This window comes from Lepus europaeus, chromosome 11 (assembly GCF_033115175.1).
Source record: "Lepus europaeus isolate LE1 chromosome 11, mLepTim1.pri, whole genome shotgun sequence".
NCBI lineage: Eukaryota > Metazoa > Chordata > Mammalia > Lagomorpha > Leporidae > Lepus > Lepus europaeus.
The window spans coordinates 70,915,894-70,931,861 of record NC_084837.1 but is presented as its reverse complement, the minus strand read 5'-3'; the positions used below and the strand labels follow the sequence as shown (position 1 = coordinate 70,931,861).

At 39.4% G+C, this 15,968-nt stretch overlaps 1 protein-coding gene across 2 annotated transcripts in view; it reads left to right on the top strand.

The window, feature by feature from the left end:
* Positions 1-15,968, top strand: part of COPS2 (COP9 signalosome subunit 2) — a 32,806-nt gene that overhangs the window by 3,774 nt on the left and 13,064 nt on the right. For both annotated transcript variants that reach the window (XM_062205879.1, XM_062205878.1), the window contains exons 2-4: positions 10,187-10,300; positions 11,592-11,669; positions 14,499-14,624. In XM_062205879.1, coding sequence (XP_062061863.1) covers positions 10,187-10,300; positions 11,592-11,669; positions 14,499-14,624 — 318 coding nt within the window. The remainder of the gene's footprint in view (positions 1-10,186; positions 10,301-11,591; positions 11,670-14,498; positions 14,625-15,968) is intronic.

The window sequence follows — 15,968 nt, the reverse complement described above, 5'->3', positions numbered from 1 at the left end:
GGGAGAGCTCCTATCCACTGATTCATTCCCCAAATGCCTGCACCAGTCAGGACTGAGATGGAGAGTAGCCAAGCTGAGTCTCCTATATGCATGGCAAGAACCCTATTAATTGAGTCATCACTGCTGCCTCCCAATGTCTATAGTAATCCGGAGGCCAAGCTGAGTGTCGAACCCATGAACTCCAATATGGGTTAACTGACATTTTACCCACTAGGCTAAGCACTCATTTCTGTAGCAGTGTAATACTGTAAACTTTTACTACTTTTTTTTTTTTAATCTGCAATTTTACAAGGAAAAAGGAGATGAATCTTAGCCACAGGATATCTTTAAAAATTTATTTATTTATTGGAGAGTCAGAGTTACACAGAGAGAGATGGAGAGGCAGAGAGAAGTCTTCCATCCACTGGTTCACTCCCCAGTTGGCTGCAACGGCCAGAGCTGTGCTGATCCAAAGCCAGGAACCCGGAGCTTCTCCCATGCGGGTGCAGGGGCCCAAAGACTACTGCTTTCCCAGGCCATGGCAGAGAGCTAGATCAGAAGTGGAGCAGCCAGGACTCGAACCAGCACCCATATGGAATGCCAGCACTGCAGGCGGCAGTCTTACCCACTTTGCTACAGAGCCAGCCCCAACACAGGATATCTTACAGAATCTTATTGTCATCGTTTTTATAAGATCAGAGATGATTTTCAACGGTCAGTTGCCAGCACTGTGCACATATTCACTGTAAATGTTAAGCTTTAAAAAATATTGAAGAAAATGTAATACATATTATCTCAGTTTTGCTAGGTGGGAAAGAAATTAGAAATGATGTCTGGAAATAGATTATTGGTGATTTTAGTTTTTAATTTTTTTTTTTAAATTTCTTACAAACTGTTCACAATGAACCTGTATTTTATTGTTGGGGGTTGTGGACAGGTCGTAGTCTACAAATGATGAACAGAAACGTTACTTTAGTCTTGGGAAAGCAAAACTGACTTCTTAAAGTTCAAAAATTGTCTTTGGAACCTGAAGAATGTTTAACCTAGGTAATGGTTCATGTACATGTTTCAAAAACAGAAAATATAAAAGAAAATATATTTAAGTTTCCACTGTTGTTCCTCTTCAAACTAGTTCCTATTTCTTCCATAAGTAACTAAATATACATGCTATCTCCCATCCCCCTTTTCAACCAGAATATAGCATATTACATATTGTTCTACACTTTGCTTTTTAATTTATCCTAAAGATTATTTAGTGTGAATATTCAATGACTATACTAGAGTACTTCAAAAAGTCTGTAGGAAATGCATATTATGAAAATATTACATGAATTTCAAATTTTTTGCACCAAAATAAACTTTCCTCTTTTTTTTTTTTTTTTTTGAGATTTACTTATTTATTTGAAATACAGAGTTACAGAGATAGTGGGAGATACAGAGGTCTTATGTCCGCTGGCTTACTCCCCAAATGGCCACAACTGCCAGGACTGGGCCAGGCCAAAGCCAGGAACTTCATCTGGGTCTTCTGCTTGGGGTGGCAGGGGCCCAAGCACTTGGACCATCTTCCACTGCATTCCCATGCATATTAGCAGAGAGCTAGCTTGGAAGTGGAGCTGCCTCTTAAAGCTAATACATCAAAGAAGAAGTATTAATTTGTAATGTGTGAATTAATTTGTAATGTATACCTCATAGGTATACCTTGTAGAATGAAATTAGATTCAAACAAGGATATCTACATTAAGTAATGGTAGATAACTCATACATACTAAGAAGAAATAATTATATTATTTAGATTTAAGTGGTAAATTAATACATTTATAATTTAGCAATTAGTATATATAAATTTAATAAATGGCAAAATAAATTGAAGCCTTGTCATTGGTAATTTACATCTCTAACATTGAATATCCAGCAGAGTGATTTATCTTTGTATGTTATATCTCAATGAATACTTAACTCAGTAAAATTTAGAAACTTCATCCTGGATTCAACTCTCAAAACGGAAATTACAAAAGTGATGTGATGTACCTAAATTAATAGTATAGGCATGCATATAGCTTAGCATTTAAGATGCTTGCATCCAACATCAGATTACCTAGGTTCAATTCCTCGCTACAGCTCCTGATTCTAGCCTTCTGCTAATGCTGACTCTGTGAGGCAGCAGTGATGGCTCAAGTAATTGGATTCTTGGCGCCCACATGTAAGACCTGGATTGCCTTCCCATCTCTTAACTTCTGGGCCATTGCAGGCATTTTCAGAATGAACCAGTGGATGAGAGTGTTCTCTCCTCCCCAGCCCCACCTCCCTGCCCCTCAAATAAATAAATATTTTTAAAAATAAGTGATTTTGTGATACAAATTAGTGGAAACCAGAATTAAAGCCCAGATCAAATGACTTTTATTATGTCTCTCTTTGAAAAATTGAATTTGAAAACTCAAAGGTCAGGCCAGTTTAAAGAACACTTTTACACCATTGAAAACAAATCCAGATCCATTTACTTGAGTGAAAGTTTTCCTGGGGCCCTTGCTGTAGCATAGCAGATTAAGTCACCACCTTCAGGCCGGCCTCCCACATGGACAGCTGCTCCACTGGTCCCATCAGCTCCATTTCCTATCCAGCTCCCTGCTAATGTGCCTGGGAAAGCAGTGGAAGTTGGTCCAAGTCCTTGGGCCCCTGCACCCACATTGGAGACCCAGCAGGAGCTCTTGGCGCCTGCCTTTGGAATGGCCTAGCTCCAGCTGTCGCAGCCATTTGGGGAGTGAACCAGCAGATGAAAGATTCTCTCTCTCTGCCTCTGTCTGCCTCTCCCTCTCTGTAACTCTGCCTTTCAAGTAAAGTAAATAAATCTTTTTAAAAAAAAAAAAAAGTTTTTAAAACTTGCATAACTTTATGAATAGCTAAACCACAAATGGCTGCCTATGATTTGGATTATATCTGTTCTTTAAGGATAATGGCACATATCTTGGTGTGCTTAGCTTACTAGACATGGTCAAAGCTTGGAAAGCATTGTTAATAATGAGTCTTATTTTCCTAAAGTACATTTCTTAGGTCCTCTATTGGCAATAGATACAAGAGTAAGTAGATGGACTATCAGACTGACCCTGTTCAGTAATTTCTGCATTCTAGCATATAGTCAGGATAGATAAATAACCCTGCCTCTTATGTGTTGCATTCTTTTGGAACATTCACCCACTTGTCATTTCAATTAACCATTTACTGAGGAGCAATGTTGGAATGCAAAGATGAGTAATAATACTTGTTTTGAGAAGATAAATGGAGCAGAAGGGGGATGACAACAACATACAGAGCTGTGTGCTAGAGTTGCATGTCATATTGAAGCAGGGCTGAGGAGAAAATTATCTTTCCAAGAGCTGGACAAAGAATCATGAAAGTAAATCTTGATGAACGGATTTTTCAAGAGTGTTAGCAACTGAGAAACTTAATAGAAAAGCAGGAAGGTTAGGAGGAAAGGTGGTTTAGAATTCCTAACAAAAAGAACAGTTTATGCCAAAGCAGAGATTTTAAATTGTGTGACATATTTGGAGAAAAGAATAGATTTGAGTAATATGGCTGGAACACAGGTTGCTGGGCATGAGTTATTCTTTACGTAGGTTGGAGCTATTACTGAACTTAAGCATTTTTAAAATCCCTTTTTCAATACTTATTTTTCATACATTGTGTAGGTTCTTCATAGTTTTTTGTTTTGTTTTGTTTTGTTTTTTTAGATTTATTTATTGAAAGAGTTACACAGAGAGAGAAGCAGAGAGAGAGAGTCTTCCATTTGATGGTTCTCTCCCCACTTGGCTGTGCCAGAGCTGTGCCAATCCAAAGCCAGGAGCCAGGAGCTTCCTCTGGGTCTCCCATAGGGCTGCAGGGGCCCAAGGACCTGTGCCATCTTCTACTGCTTTCCCAGGCCATAGCAGAAAGCTGGATTAGAAGTGGAGCAGCTGGGACTCAAACCGACACCCATATGGAATGCCAGCACTTCAGACCAGGGCGTTAACCTGCTGTGACACAGCGCCAGCCCCATCTTCATAGGTTTTCATTTTTTTCATTTGAGAGCAAAGAGACAGAAAACGAGCTGCCATCCATTGGTTCATTCCCCTGATGCCCAGAACAGCCAGAGGTGGGCTAAGGCTGAATGCGGGAAGGCAGTAATGCAGTGCAGGTGACCCACCTGAGTGGCAGAAGCCCAATCACCTGGACTATCACTGCTGCCTCCCAGGGTCTGCATTAGCAGAAAGCTGGAGTTGGGAGCCAGAGCCAGGAATTGAACCCTGGTGCCACACTGGGGGGCACCAGTGTTTTAACAGCTAGGTTAAATGCTTGCTCCATTAGTTTGTTTTTCGAAGCATTCTTCATATGTTGATTAAAATTTCATTTTTTCTTCTATTAAATGTTTTATTTAAATGTTTTCAAATTATCCCAGTCATTTGAATAAGTGGATTCAGTTTAACAATACTTAATCTTTCTCAAAATTCCCCGTTTTGATTTTTTTTTGGTATCTTTTATTTATTTTTATTTATCTGAAAGGCAGAAAGAAAAAGAGACTTTTCCATCTGCTGGTTTACTTCCCAGATGCCAGCAACAGGGCTGGGCCAGACTCAAGCCAGGAGCCTGGAAATTCAAGGCTTCCATGTGGATGACAGGTTCCCAAATACTTGAGCCATCCCAGGTATCCATTATCAGGAAGCTACAATAAGACACAAAGCTGGGACTCAAACCCAGACACTTTGTATGGGATACAGGTGTCCCAAATGCCTGCTCCTTCCCTATCCTGATTAATGGTACCGTGTCTTACAAGCAGTTGTCATTATAAATAAGTTTATTTTCCTTTATCTTGTACCCACACGATGAATCTCTTGTTTTATATCATAACATCATTTATCAGCTTTATTTATTCCATTTTCTTCCTTTTCTCCCCAGTTTGTTACTTGGGATTAGGACTTTAATCACCTCTTAGCCTGACTGTTAAGAGTATCCTTTGGGTTACTTCATTGCTAGTACTCTTCTTAAAAGATCATTTCCTTAAGGCTGTTAATGTCTCCCAGTTAGATCTTAAGTAGATTTGTGTTTTCTTGTTGCTCCATCCCAACTGATCTCTCATTAACCCTTTACATACATTCTGTGCTTCAGCCTAATCTATTCATGGTTCTTCCAAATGTGTAATACTATTTCATGCTTGCTTTTGCACTGCTTGTTTTATTTCAGCTGCCCTTTCTCATCACTGACATCTCTTCTTCAAGATTTTATACTTGTTTCAGGTATCTTTTCCTTCCTCTAACTTAGGAGTAATTGTTCCTTTTTTGAGATACCGCTGTACCTAGTTTGTGTCTCTGTTGCTGCCTTTATTATGTTACATTGTAATTTTGTTTGCATATAGACCATGAGTAGTTTGAGGGGAAGGACTTAATTTACATTTGTGTAAGCAATACTTCATTGCTGGCATATATAGTCTTGTACCGCGTGATGACATTTCAGTCAACAACAGACCACATAGGTGACAGTGATATCACTTAGTGCTATAACTGTCTTTCTTTTAGAAGTACAGTCTTTGATGTTCACACAGTGACAAAATCGCCTAACAAAACATTTCTCAGAACTTGTCCCTGTCATTAAGTGACATATGGTTGTATTAAGACCATGATTGTTGATTATGAAAGAATAGAAGCATCAACAGAATTGTTCATATGAAGGCATTTCAAAATGTCATCAATTTTAAAAATTATGCCTGTGTATTAACTGAAGAATAGTTTGTTGTAGTACACAACTTGTGGTAATAATGTGATTCATTGAGCTACAAATGACAAGTTAGTGATGTCGTATTGGCAACTTCATATTGGCAAACCTTGTGAACATGTTGGAAATCAGCATGGGGACTATCTGTGTCCGTTCTTTCATATTTGTTCATCTGGGCAATAATAGTTGTTTAAGTTGAATAGCAATTATTTGAAAAATATTATACTTTCCACTTAATCCATATAACGTGAAAAACAAAAAATATATATTCACAAAATGGTGATGATTGGATCAAGTCATATCTCAACTGTTGTTTCTTGCTTGTGAACTATCCAAAGTTTAGAATCTCATTGATCTGAAATCTGTCAGGTCCCAGAAGTGGCAGGTATTCAGTCTTGGAGTATAAAAGATATAGACTCATATGAGACATGGCAGGAAATGTAAAGGATCCTGTTTTCAAAAAAATGTTATAATTGGTATGGTAATTTCCATATAATTAAAGGTAGTCTCTTCAATTTCCAAAGTATTTCAGTTTCCCTTCTCTGGGAAACTCTGTAATTCCAGTCCTGTCACTCATGTGTGCCTCTCAGCTTCTACTTCCCTCTTCTGATATCCTGGCCTAGTTGTTTTTCTAATCTGTTATGGACCAAGAAATAAAACATAAATGGACTTTTATTGAGTTCAAATTTTTAGATTTTTGTGGTAAGTGTAAATCTGAAATGTTTCATTTTGTTTCCAGATTCAGAGCTGTGATCTGAAGGCTTTGGGTACAAAAAAGTAATGTTCTGCCTTAGCAAGCTATGCTGTTTTACTGAACAGTTTTAAGTGAGGTTTTCAATAAAAGTTTATTCTATGATAAATTATTCCAAACTAATAAAAGAATTTAAGAAGTAATAGCTTCCAAAGGAATAGATTAGGTTTTATATCTGTGTTTATATATATATATATAGAGAGAGAGAGAGAGAGAGAGAGAGTGAATGAATGAATGAATGAATGTATTTGAAGGCACAGTTAGAGGGAGAGATCTTCCATCTGGTGGTTTACTCTGGAACTTCATCTGGGTCTCCCAAGTGGGAGCAGGGACCCAAGGATTTGGGCCATCTTCCACTGCTTTCCCTAGTACATTAGCAGGGAGCTGGATCAGAAGTGGAGAAGCTACCCATATGGGATGCCGGCACCACAGGCAGCAGCTTAACCCACTGTGCCACAGTGCTGGCCCCAATATAGCTGTGATTCTTTATTCCAAGTCTTCCCTGAGGATGTGGCAGTTAAGCTGAGATCTGAAATACACTGTAGTTAACCAGCTAAAAGAGAAGTGGAACAAGAAGGGAAAATCGCATTAAAAGTGAGAAAGAATATAGCCACTTGTGAGTTCAGGCCAAGGTGGTTGTAGCAAAATGAATGAGAGCAGGCTTCAAAGGAGATACGATTGAGCTTGATTGTAAGAGCAATGGGAAGTCATCTTTGAGGGTAGAAATGAGATATTTTATATTTTATGAAAATTATTCTGTTTACCATGAGAAGATTGAAACTTGAAGGTTAAAAAAGAGAACAGGAAGAATGTTATAGTTTGTGGAGAGGTTAAAGTGGCTCGACACAAAACTCGGAAAGAAGGGGAAAGTTGGATGCATTTGAGATTTATTTTTGAAGGTAGGACCAATAAGGTTTTTTATGTTCCAACAACATGACTGCTTTTAGTTCTTCCATTGCCTCCATTGCTTATGCTGTTTTTGAATGCGGTGTTCACCTTACCTTCTCCCATTTTATTAAGTAAACTCTCATTTATCTGTCAAACCCCAGCCATGACATCACAATATTATTAAGTATAGAGTTGACGTGCTTACTTATTTAGTTAGGGTTTTTTTGTTTTGTTTTGTTTTGTTTTTGTTTGTTTGTTTGTTTTTGACAGGCAGAGTGGATAGTGAGAGAGAGAGACAGAGAGAAAGGTCTTCCTTGTTGCCGTTGGTTCACCCTCCAATGGCCGCTGTGGCCGGCGCATCGTGCTGATCCGAAGCCAGGAGCCAGGTGCTTCTCCTGGTCTCCCTTAAGGTGTAGGGCCCAAGCACTTGGGCCACCCTCCACTGCACTCCCGGGCCATAGCAGAGAGCTGGCCTGGAAGAGGGGCAACCGGGATAGAATCCGGTGCCCCAACCGGGACTAGAACCCAGTGTGCCGGCATCGCAAGGCGGAGGATTAGCCTGTTAAGCCACGGCGCCGGCCTATTTAGATTTATTTTTATTTGAAAGGTAGAGTTACAGAGAGGCAGAGAGAGAGAGAGAGAGAGGTCTTCCATCTGCTGGTTTACTCTCCAAATGGCCACAACGGCCGGAGCTGGACCGATCCAAAGCCAGGAGCTTCTTCCGGGTCTCCTACATGTGGGTAGGGGCCCAAGGACTAGGACCATCTTCTACTGCTTTCCCAGGCTATAGCAGAGAGCAAGATTGGAAGTGGAACAGCCAGGAATCAAACTGGCGCCCATATGGGATGCCAGCACTGCAGGCGGTGGCTTTACCTACTACACCACAGCTCTGGCCCCTTATTTATTTTTTATTAATTGCTTTTTTAGTTTGATCATTTTCATTGGAGTCAACTAAATTATATGGGTTAAGAAATGAATGAGTCTTTATGAAACTTACTTACTACCTAGTTTTGATCTTGTCCTTAATAGAAGTAGCACAGGGGATTTTCATATATTAAAAATAGCTGAATTCTTGGTCTTAAAACATGTCATTCATGTCCTTATGCAAGGAAATAATTATCCTCCAGAGGGCGCACATTACCAAGCTATTATTTTGATTATTGAAAAATTCATCTTGTGTCAATATATTTTTAGTCTTCTAAGCACTTATCACACTCAGTATACCATTCTTTACCTCTCTCTGCTTTTATAAGACTTTACAGAATTTTCCATAAATTTCTTATAAAGCAGTTTATTAACTGGTTAAATTTGGAAATAACTCTAATACTGCTTTCGTCTTTTTGTGTTTATTTGCACATACTGTTCTTAATTTAACATAAACTTACACCTTTGTAATGAACTTTTAGCTGAGGTGAAAATAATGTTTCTTATGGCTTCCTAAAATAATAATTTTCATTATACCAGTTCATGTGTGTTGTGTAATTCCCATTATTGGATTGAGTATCTTGAAACTATTTAGAACTTATTTATACTGCTCACAAAATAGTTGTTTTATTGCACTTGTCCTTTATGCCTTCTTTTTTTTTTTTACTAAGAACTGAATTTAAAATTCTATAAATTCATTTGTTTTACTTTGATTTGTTACAAAGCTCAGTTACATTAACAGCTGTTCTAATGTTGAATGCACATATGACACGTATTATTAGCATATAATTATACTTAGCATTAGACTGCTCTGTCATATGTGAATTACCACTCTCGCTAGTTAGACAATGTAAATATAAATGATATTTAGGCTTAAGAGAGTAAAAGGATATATTACAGAAAGATAAATAATTAGAGCCTATCTATGCTAGATTTTTCTCCAGCAGAGATTTAACTACTGTAGAATTGGGGGTCATTAACCAACAATAGCTCTTTGCATTCTGCTTTTGGGTTTTTTTTCTTTGTTTGATTTGTTTAAGAGTTATTTTGAAAGTCAGAGCTAGAGAGAAGGAGAAAGAGAGAGAGAGAGAGAGATCTTCTATCCACTGGTTCACTCCACAGATGACCACAGTGACCAGTGCTGGGCCAGGCTGAACTTCATCCAGGTCTCCCACAGGGGTGGCAGAGGCCTAAACACTTGGGCCATCCTCCACTGCTTTTCCCATGTTATTAGCACAGAGGTGGATCAGAAGTAGAGCAACTGGGACAAGAACCAGCACTCATATGGGATGTTGGCATCACAAGCAGTGACCTTACCTGCTACACCACAAAATTAACCCCTCAGCGTTTGTGTTCATTCAGGTTTCAATCTGAAATAGAGAAATTGTAATTTTGATCTCAAAGAAAATTATTCTATTATACTATACATATTTTGTTCCTCCCACCCTCCATTTTAAACTAATGATTAAGGGACCAGTGCTGTAGCGCAGGCCAGCATTCCATATGGGTGCCAGTTCAAGTCTCAGCTGTTCCATTTCCAATCTAGCTCCCTGCTAATGTACCTAGGAAAGCAGCAGAAGATGGCCCAAGTCCTTGGGCCCCTATACCCATGTGGAGACCTAGAAGAAGCTCCTGGCTTTGGCCTGACCCAGCCAGATTGTTGGCAGTCATTTGGGAAGTGAACGAGTGAATGAAAGAGCTCTCTCACTCTCTTCTCTCCTTCTATCTATAACTCTGCTATTCAAATAAATAAGTAAATCTTTTTAAAAAATAAAATAATGGTTAAGCATCAGTGGCATTTTGCTTATTATACCAAGTTGTTTTATATAAATGGATAATTTTCATTTTTTATAATGTATGGGTTTCTTTTTTTCCATCTAATGTCTCTTTCTTTCCAACATACAGGAATACTCTGAAGATAGTAATTCTGAGCCAAATGTGGATTTGGAAAATCAGTACTATAATTCTAAAGCATTAAAAGAAGATGACCCAAAAGCAGCATTAAGCAGTTTCCAAAAGGTTTCTATTTTTTCCCAACTGATTGTATTTAAAATTTTATTTTTTCTTAATCATATTTTAGATCAAATTAAGTCTCAAGTGATTTTGTCTCAGAAATGTGTTTTGAATACTTAGTGATAACACTGTAAGGTAAGTTTGTATTAAGAAGCACAAGCAAATATCCAATCAAGCTATCTGTGGAGCAGGACCGTTGTCTTGAAAAGCTAGTATGATTCTGGCAGGGGAAACCAAATGATAATCACTAGGGATTATCACTACAGTCTTGTTCCTTTTGGTACCAATCACATAGGTATGGTTACACTATTATAAATAGCTTGATTTCTTGACTTACTGATATGCTATTGGGTTATGCTTAGCAAAATTTATTCAGGAGGAGAAAGTATTTCTGTGACTATATAATCAAGAAGTAATTTGTTTTTTAAATATTTATTTATTTATTTGATACGCAGAGTCACAGGGAGGCAGAGAGAGAGGTCTTCCAACTGCTAGTTCACTCCCCAAATGGCCGCAACAGCCAGAGCTGCAGTGATCTGAAGCCAGGAGCCAGGAGCTTCTGCTGGGTCTCCCACATGGGTGCAGGGGCCCAAGCACTTGGGCCATCTTCGCAGGCCATAACAGAGAGCTGGATCAGAAGTGGAGCAGCAAGACTTGAACCAATACCCATGTGGGATGCCCATACTGCAGGTGGCGACTTTACCCAATATGCCACAGCGCTGACCCCAAGAGGTAATTTTTGAGGAAGGAACTTCAAAATAAGCTCACTAAGTAAGCATCGTAAGACTTGTTTCTTTTAAAGTCTTTTAAAAATGACACTGAAAAAGGATAGAATTCTTGGGGAAATTTTTTCATGAATATGAGGTAAAATTACTTTGAAACTACATATTTAATGCAATTTAAGAATAATGCATTGGGACTGGCATTCTGGTATAGTGAGCTAAGCCTCCACCTGTGGCATCAGCATCCCATTTGGGTGCTGGTTCAGGTCCTGGCTGCTCCTTTTCCCATCCAGCTCTCTGCTGTGGCCTGGGAAAGCAGTAGAAGATGGCCCAAGTCCTTAGGCCCCTGCACCCATATGGGAAAGACCCAGAAGAAGCTCCTGGCTCCTGGCTTCGGATCAACCCAGCTCTGGCTGTTATGGCCATTTTGGGGTTGAGCCAGTGGATGGAACACCTTTTTCTCTATCTCTCCCTCTCTCTGTAACTCTGCCTCTCATTAAATAAGTAAATTAAATATTTTTAAAAAATAAATAATGTGTTAGGTGTTTAGGCTAAAAATGTATTCCCTTTTTTAGGTTTTGGAACTTGAAGGCGAAAAAGGAGAATGGGGATTTAAAGCACTGAAACAGATGATTAAGATTAACTTCAAGTTGGTAAGATTTGTTTTGAGGGGAATTCAACTAATGAATAAATTCTATAAGTAAAAACATTGCAACAAAATGCATTTGTATCTTCTTTTCTATTGCTTTGTTTCTGTATTCAATCTGATTTGCAGTTACAACTACAGTATTACTACTCAGTAAGAATATTCTCCTTAAGATATAAAAAACTTACCCTTTGGATTTACATGAACACTATTTAGCTGCCTTATTTATAGAGTGCCTTTTCCACAAATGATTAGTGTTTATTTTGGAGTTTATAAATTCAATTTATTACAAAGATTTTTCTCTTCCACTGATTAGGGCCAAGAGCCATAATACTTAACTCTGTCTCTCACTTGATGAATAACCCATTGGCAAACCCAGGTGGCTTTTTATATCTTCAAAATATATCCAGTATCCAACTGCTTCTTAATGTTTCTAACTCTGCTGCTGTGGTTCAAGCCAGCATCACCTCTCACCTGGATGATTACAGTAGCCTCTTAATTGGTCTCCTTCATCCTTGCCCTGCTGTAGTCTGTTCTCAACTCATAGCACAGTAGTCATTTTCAAATTTAAGTCAGATTATGTCATTCCTTTACTCCAGATCTTCTAGTGTTCCTTCACTCCCCTCAGTAAAACCCAAAATCTTTACCATGGCCTAAAAGTATCTGTACGAGCTCACCCTTTGCTACCTTTCTGGTCTGTTTTCTAATTGTTCCCCTACTGACTTCATTGCCGCCCCTCCAGTCATCACAAGTACGCCCCTGTATGAAGGATTTTACTTGCTGTTTCCTCTGCCTCAAATGCTCTTTTAATTCTGGTCTCTGTTCAACTGACACCAAATATCAGGATGAGCTTCTCCTGACCACCTGATATAAAATAACATCCTTCCCATCATTGTTTAATTTCATATTATTGTGCTTTTTCCTTCTGTGCACATTACCACATGATCTATTATTTATTGCTTGCTTCACATCAACTGCTATTGCCACTCCTGCAATAAGCTGCAAGCTCCATGACAGCAAGACTTTGTTTTATTCGTTGTTATATTCCTAGCACCTATTGTAGTGGCTAGACTTTAGAAGACTTCAAATATTTTGTTGAATGAACTCACAGATTAACTGGAATTTGCATGAATATTGCAAGGCAATATTCAATTTCTTTTTTTTTTTCCCAAGATTTATTCTATTCATTTGAAAGACAGGGTTACAGAGAAAGGTAGAGACAGAGAGGCATTCTACCTGCTGGTTCATTCCCCAAATGGATTCAATGGCCAGAGCTGAGCCCATCTGATGTCAGGAACCAGGAGCTTCCTCCAGGTCTCCCAGGCAGGTGCAAGAGCCCAGGGACTTGGGCCATCTTCCACTGTTTTTCCAAGCTATAGCACAGAGCTGGATCAGAAGTGAACCAGCTGGGTTCTGTCCCGGCTGCCCCTCTTCCAGGCCAGCTCTCTGCTGTGGCCAGGGAGTGCAGTGGAGGATGGCCCAAGTGCTTGGGCCCTGCACCCCATGGGAGACCGGGAGAAACACCTGGCTCCTGCCATCGGAACAGCGCGGTGCGCCGGCCGCAGCGCGCCAACCGCGGCGGCCATTGGAGGGTGAACCAACGGCAAAGGAAGACCTTTCTCTCTGTCTCTCTCTCTCTCTCTCTCACTATCCACTCTGCCTGTCAAAAATAAATAAATAAATAAATAAATAAATAAAAATTAAAAAAAAAAAAAAAAAGAAGTGAACCAGCTGGGTCTTGAACTGGCGCCCATATGGGATGCCTGCACTGCAGCCAGCAGCTCCACCCACTATGCCGCAGCACCGGCTGCAGTACTCAATTTCTTTACACTGAAACAGTCATGCCCCTTTTTTAGTTGGATTCATTATATTACCATGTAGTCATGTAGTTGCTTTAGATGGTAAAACATTTGAAGAGTTCCTTATCAACTGCTCTGTTTGTTCACCACTGCAACTAAAGCCGATTTATTCAATCTTCCTTCAGTCTTTAATTGCTGCAGAATAATTTTTGAAAAATTAGCTTTAAACTTATAGAATAAGGAGATAAACTCAGAACTAACTTATTGCTAAAATCCTTTCTCTGTACCAAGATAAAAATCTGAAGAGTTGGGACAGTCATATTTTTCTGATTTCCCTTTTTCTATAAGATGTATTCTGGAACTTGAGTTTTGGCAGCTCATTTATAGGCTGTTAACCTATTATTTACCCATACAGGAAAACTGTGTAATTTAGAGACAAAAATAGAAACAGGATGAGTATGCCAAAGTTTTTCCGATGGTTCTATCCATTTTCCTCACCCACTTCTTTTCAAGGACATTTCTTGATTTGAGTCCTGGGACTTGAAGAGATTTATTCATTTCACATTTTTATGCAGAGCCATCCAGTGGTAGGGAGAAAGAAGACATGTAATTCTAAGAGAGCTTCCTAATGAAGGGATGAATCTTGGGGGATAGTAGCTGGGGTCTAAGACATTGGAAAAGTTGGTTTTTATAACTCTCAGTCTGTGAGTTTTAGTAGTTTTTACTATTTACATAAATGTTTTGTTCAATGTGGAACAATGTGGAATTTGGAAAATAAGTTGTATTTGTTTCATAGTCTCCACAAATTTGGTTTATGTAGGAGTAATATAGTCATTTCAAACTTAAGATAAAATGTAGTATGTGTGTATAGTAATAGTATAGTGTAGGAATACTATATATCTCTTTCATAAAGCTATATTATGAACTATATGAACTATATTTCAGTTATGTAGTCGTTTGTACTATAATCTTAATCATTTGTACATATTTTAGCATATAAACTGTATCTAATAGTAATTTTTTTTCTTCCCTCACAGACAAATTTTCCAGAAATGATGAATAGATATAAACAACTATTGACCTATATTCGGAGTGCAGTCACAAGAAACTATTCTGAAAAATCCATTAATTCTATTCTTGATTATATCTCCACTTCTAAACAGGTTAGGCTCAATTTTTTCTTCATGGTACTGTCAATGTGATTGTAATAGCAAGCTTTGTTTCTTTTTTTTTTTCTTTTTTATTTATTTATTTATTTTTTTTGACAGGCAGAGTGGACAGTAGAGGGAGACAGAGAGAAAGGTCTTCCTTTTTGCCATTGGTTTACCCTCCAATGGCCGCCCCGGTAGGCACGCTGCAGCCGGCGCACCGCGCTGATCCAATGGCAGGAGCCAGGTGCTTCTCCTGGTCTCCCATGGGGTGCAGGGCCCAAGCACTTGGGCCATCCTCCACTGCACTCCCTGGCCACAGCAGAGAGCTGGCCTGGAAGAGGGGCAACCGGGACAGGATTGGTGCCCCGACCGGGACTAGAACCTGGTGTGCCGGCGCAGCAAGGCGGAGGATTAGCCTGTTAAGCCATGGCGCTGGCCAACAAGCTTTGTTTCTTTTTTTTTTTTTTTTTGACAGGCAGAGTGGACAGTGAGAGAGAGACAGAGAGAAAGGTCTTCCTTTGCCGTTGGTTCACCCTCCAATGGCCACCGCGGTAGCGCGCTGCGGCCGGCGCACCGCACTGATCCGATGGCAGGAGCCAGGTACTTATCCTGGTCTCCCATGGGGTGCAGGGCCCAAGTACTTGGGCCATCCTCCACTGCACTCCCTGGCCACAGCAGAGAGCTGGCCTGGAAGAGGGGCAACCGGGACAGGATCGGTGCCCTGACTGGGACTAGAACCCCGTGTGCCGGCGCCGCAAGGCGGAGGACTAGCCTAGTGAGCCGCGGCGCCGGCCAACAAGCTTTGTTTCTTAAAGAAGAAAAAGCCTACAGGTTCTTTTTAGTCAGTTATGCTAAGTTGCTGGAATGCTTTAAAAATAACACATAGTTTCTGTGATTATAGAATTCATTGTGTAACACTAAAAGGTAATAATTCCAACTTAATTCTCTGTAAATAATATCTTCATATTATAAAATAAATAGTTTTTGCAGACTTATGAGTATTAGACTCGATACAGTTACTATCACAGTTCCTTCTAATAAGCTGCATCACCACTTCAGCTAGCCATTTGAAGGTGTTATTTACTTCACATTGAATCATAGGTTATTTGTGTAGATTTCATTGGGTTAAAATCTTTGAGAAGAGCCTATGCTTACAGCAGTGCTTAGCATTACTCAGTAGGTCCTCAATAAATAAGTGGATGAAAGGAAGGTCGGCTGATGAAAAAAACTAAAAGGAACATCAGGAGTGCTAGTGCTTTTTTTTTTTTTTTTTTTTTTTTTTTTTGACAGACAGAATGGATAGTGAGAGAGAGAGACAGAAAGGTCTTCCTTTTTGCCGTTGGTTCACCCTCCAAT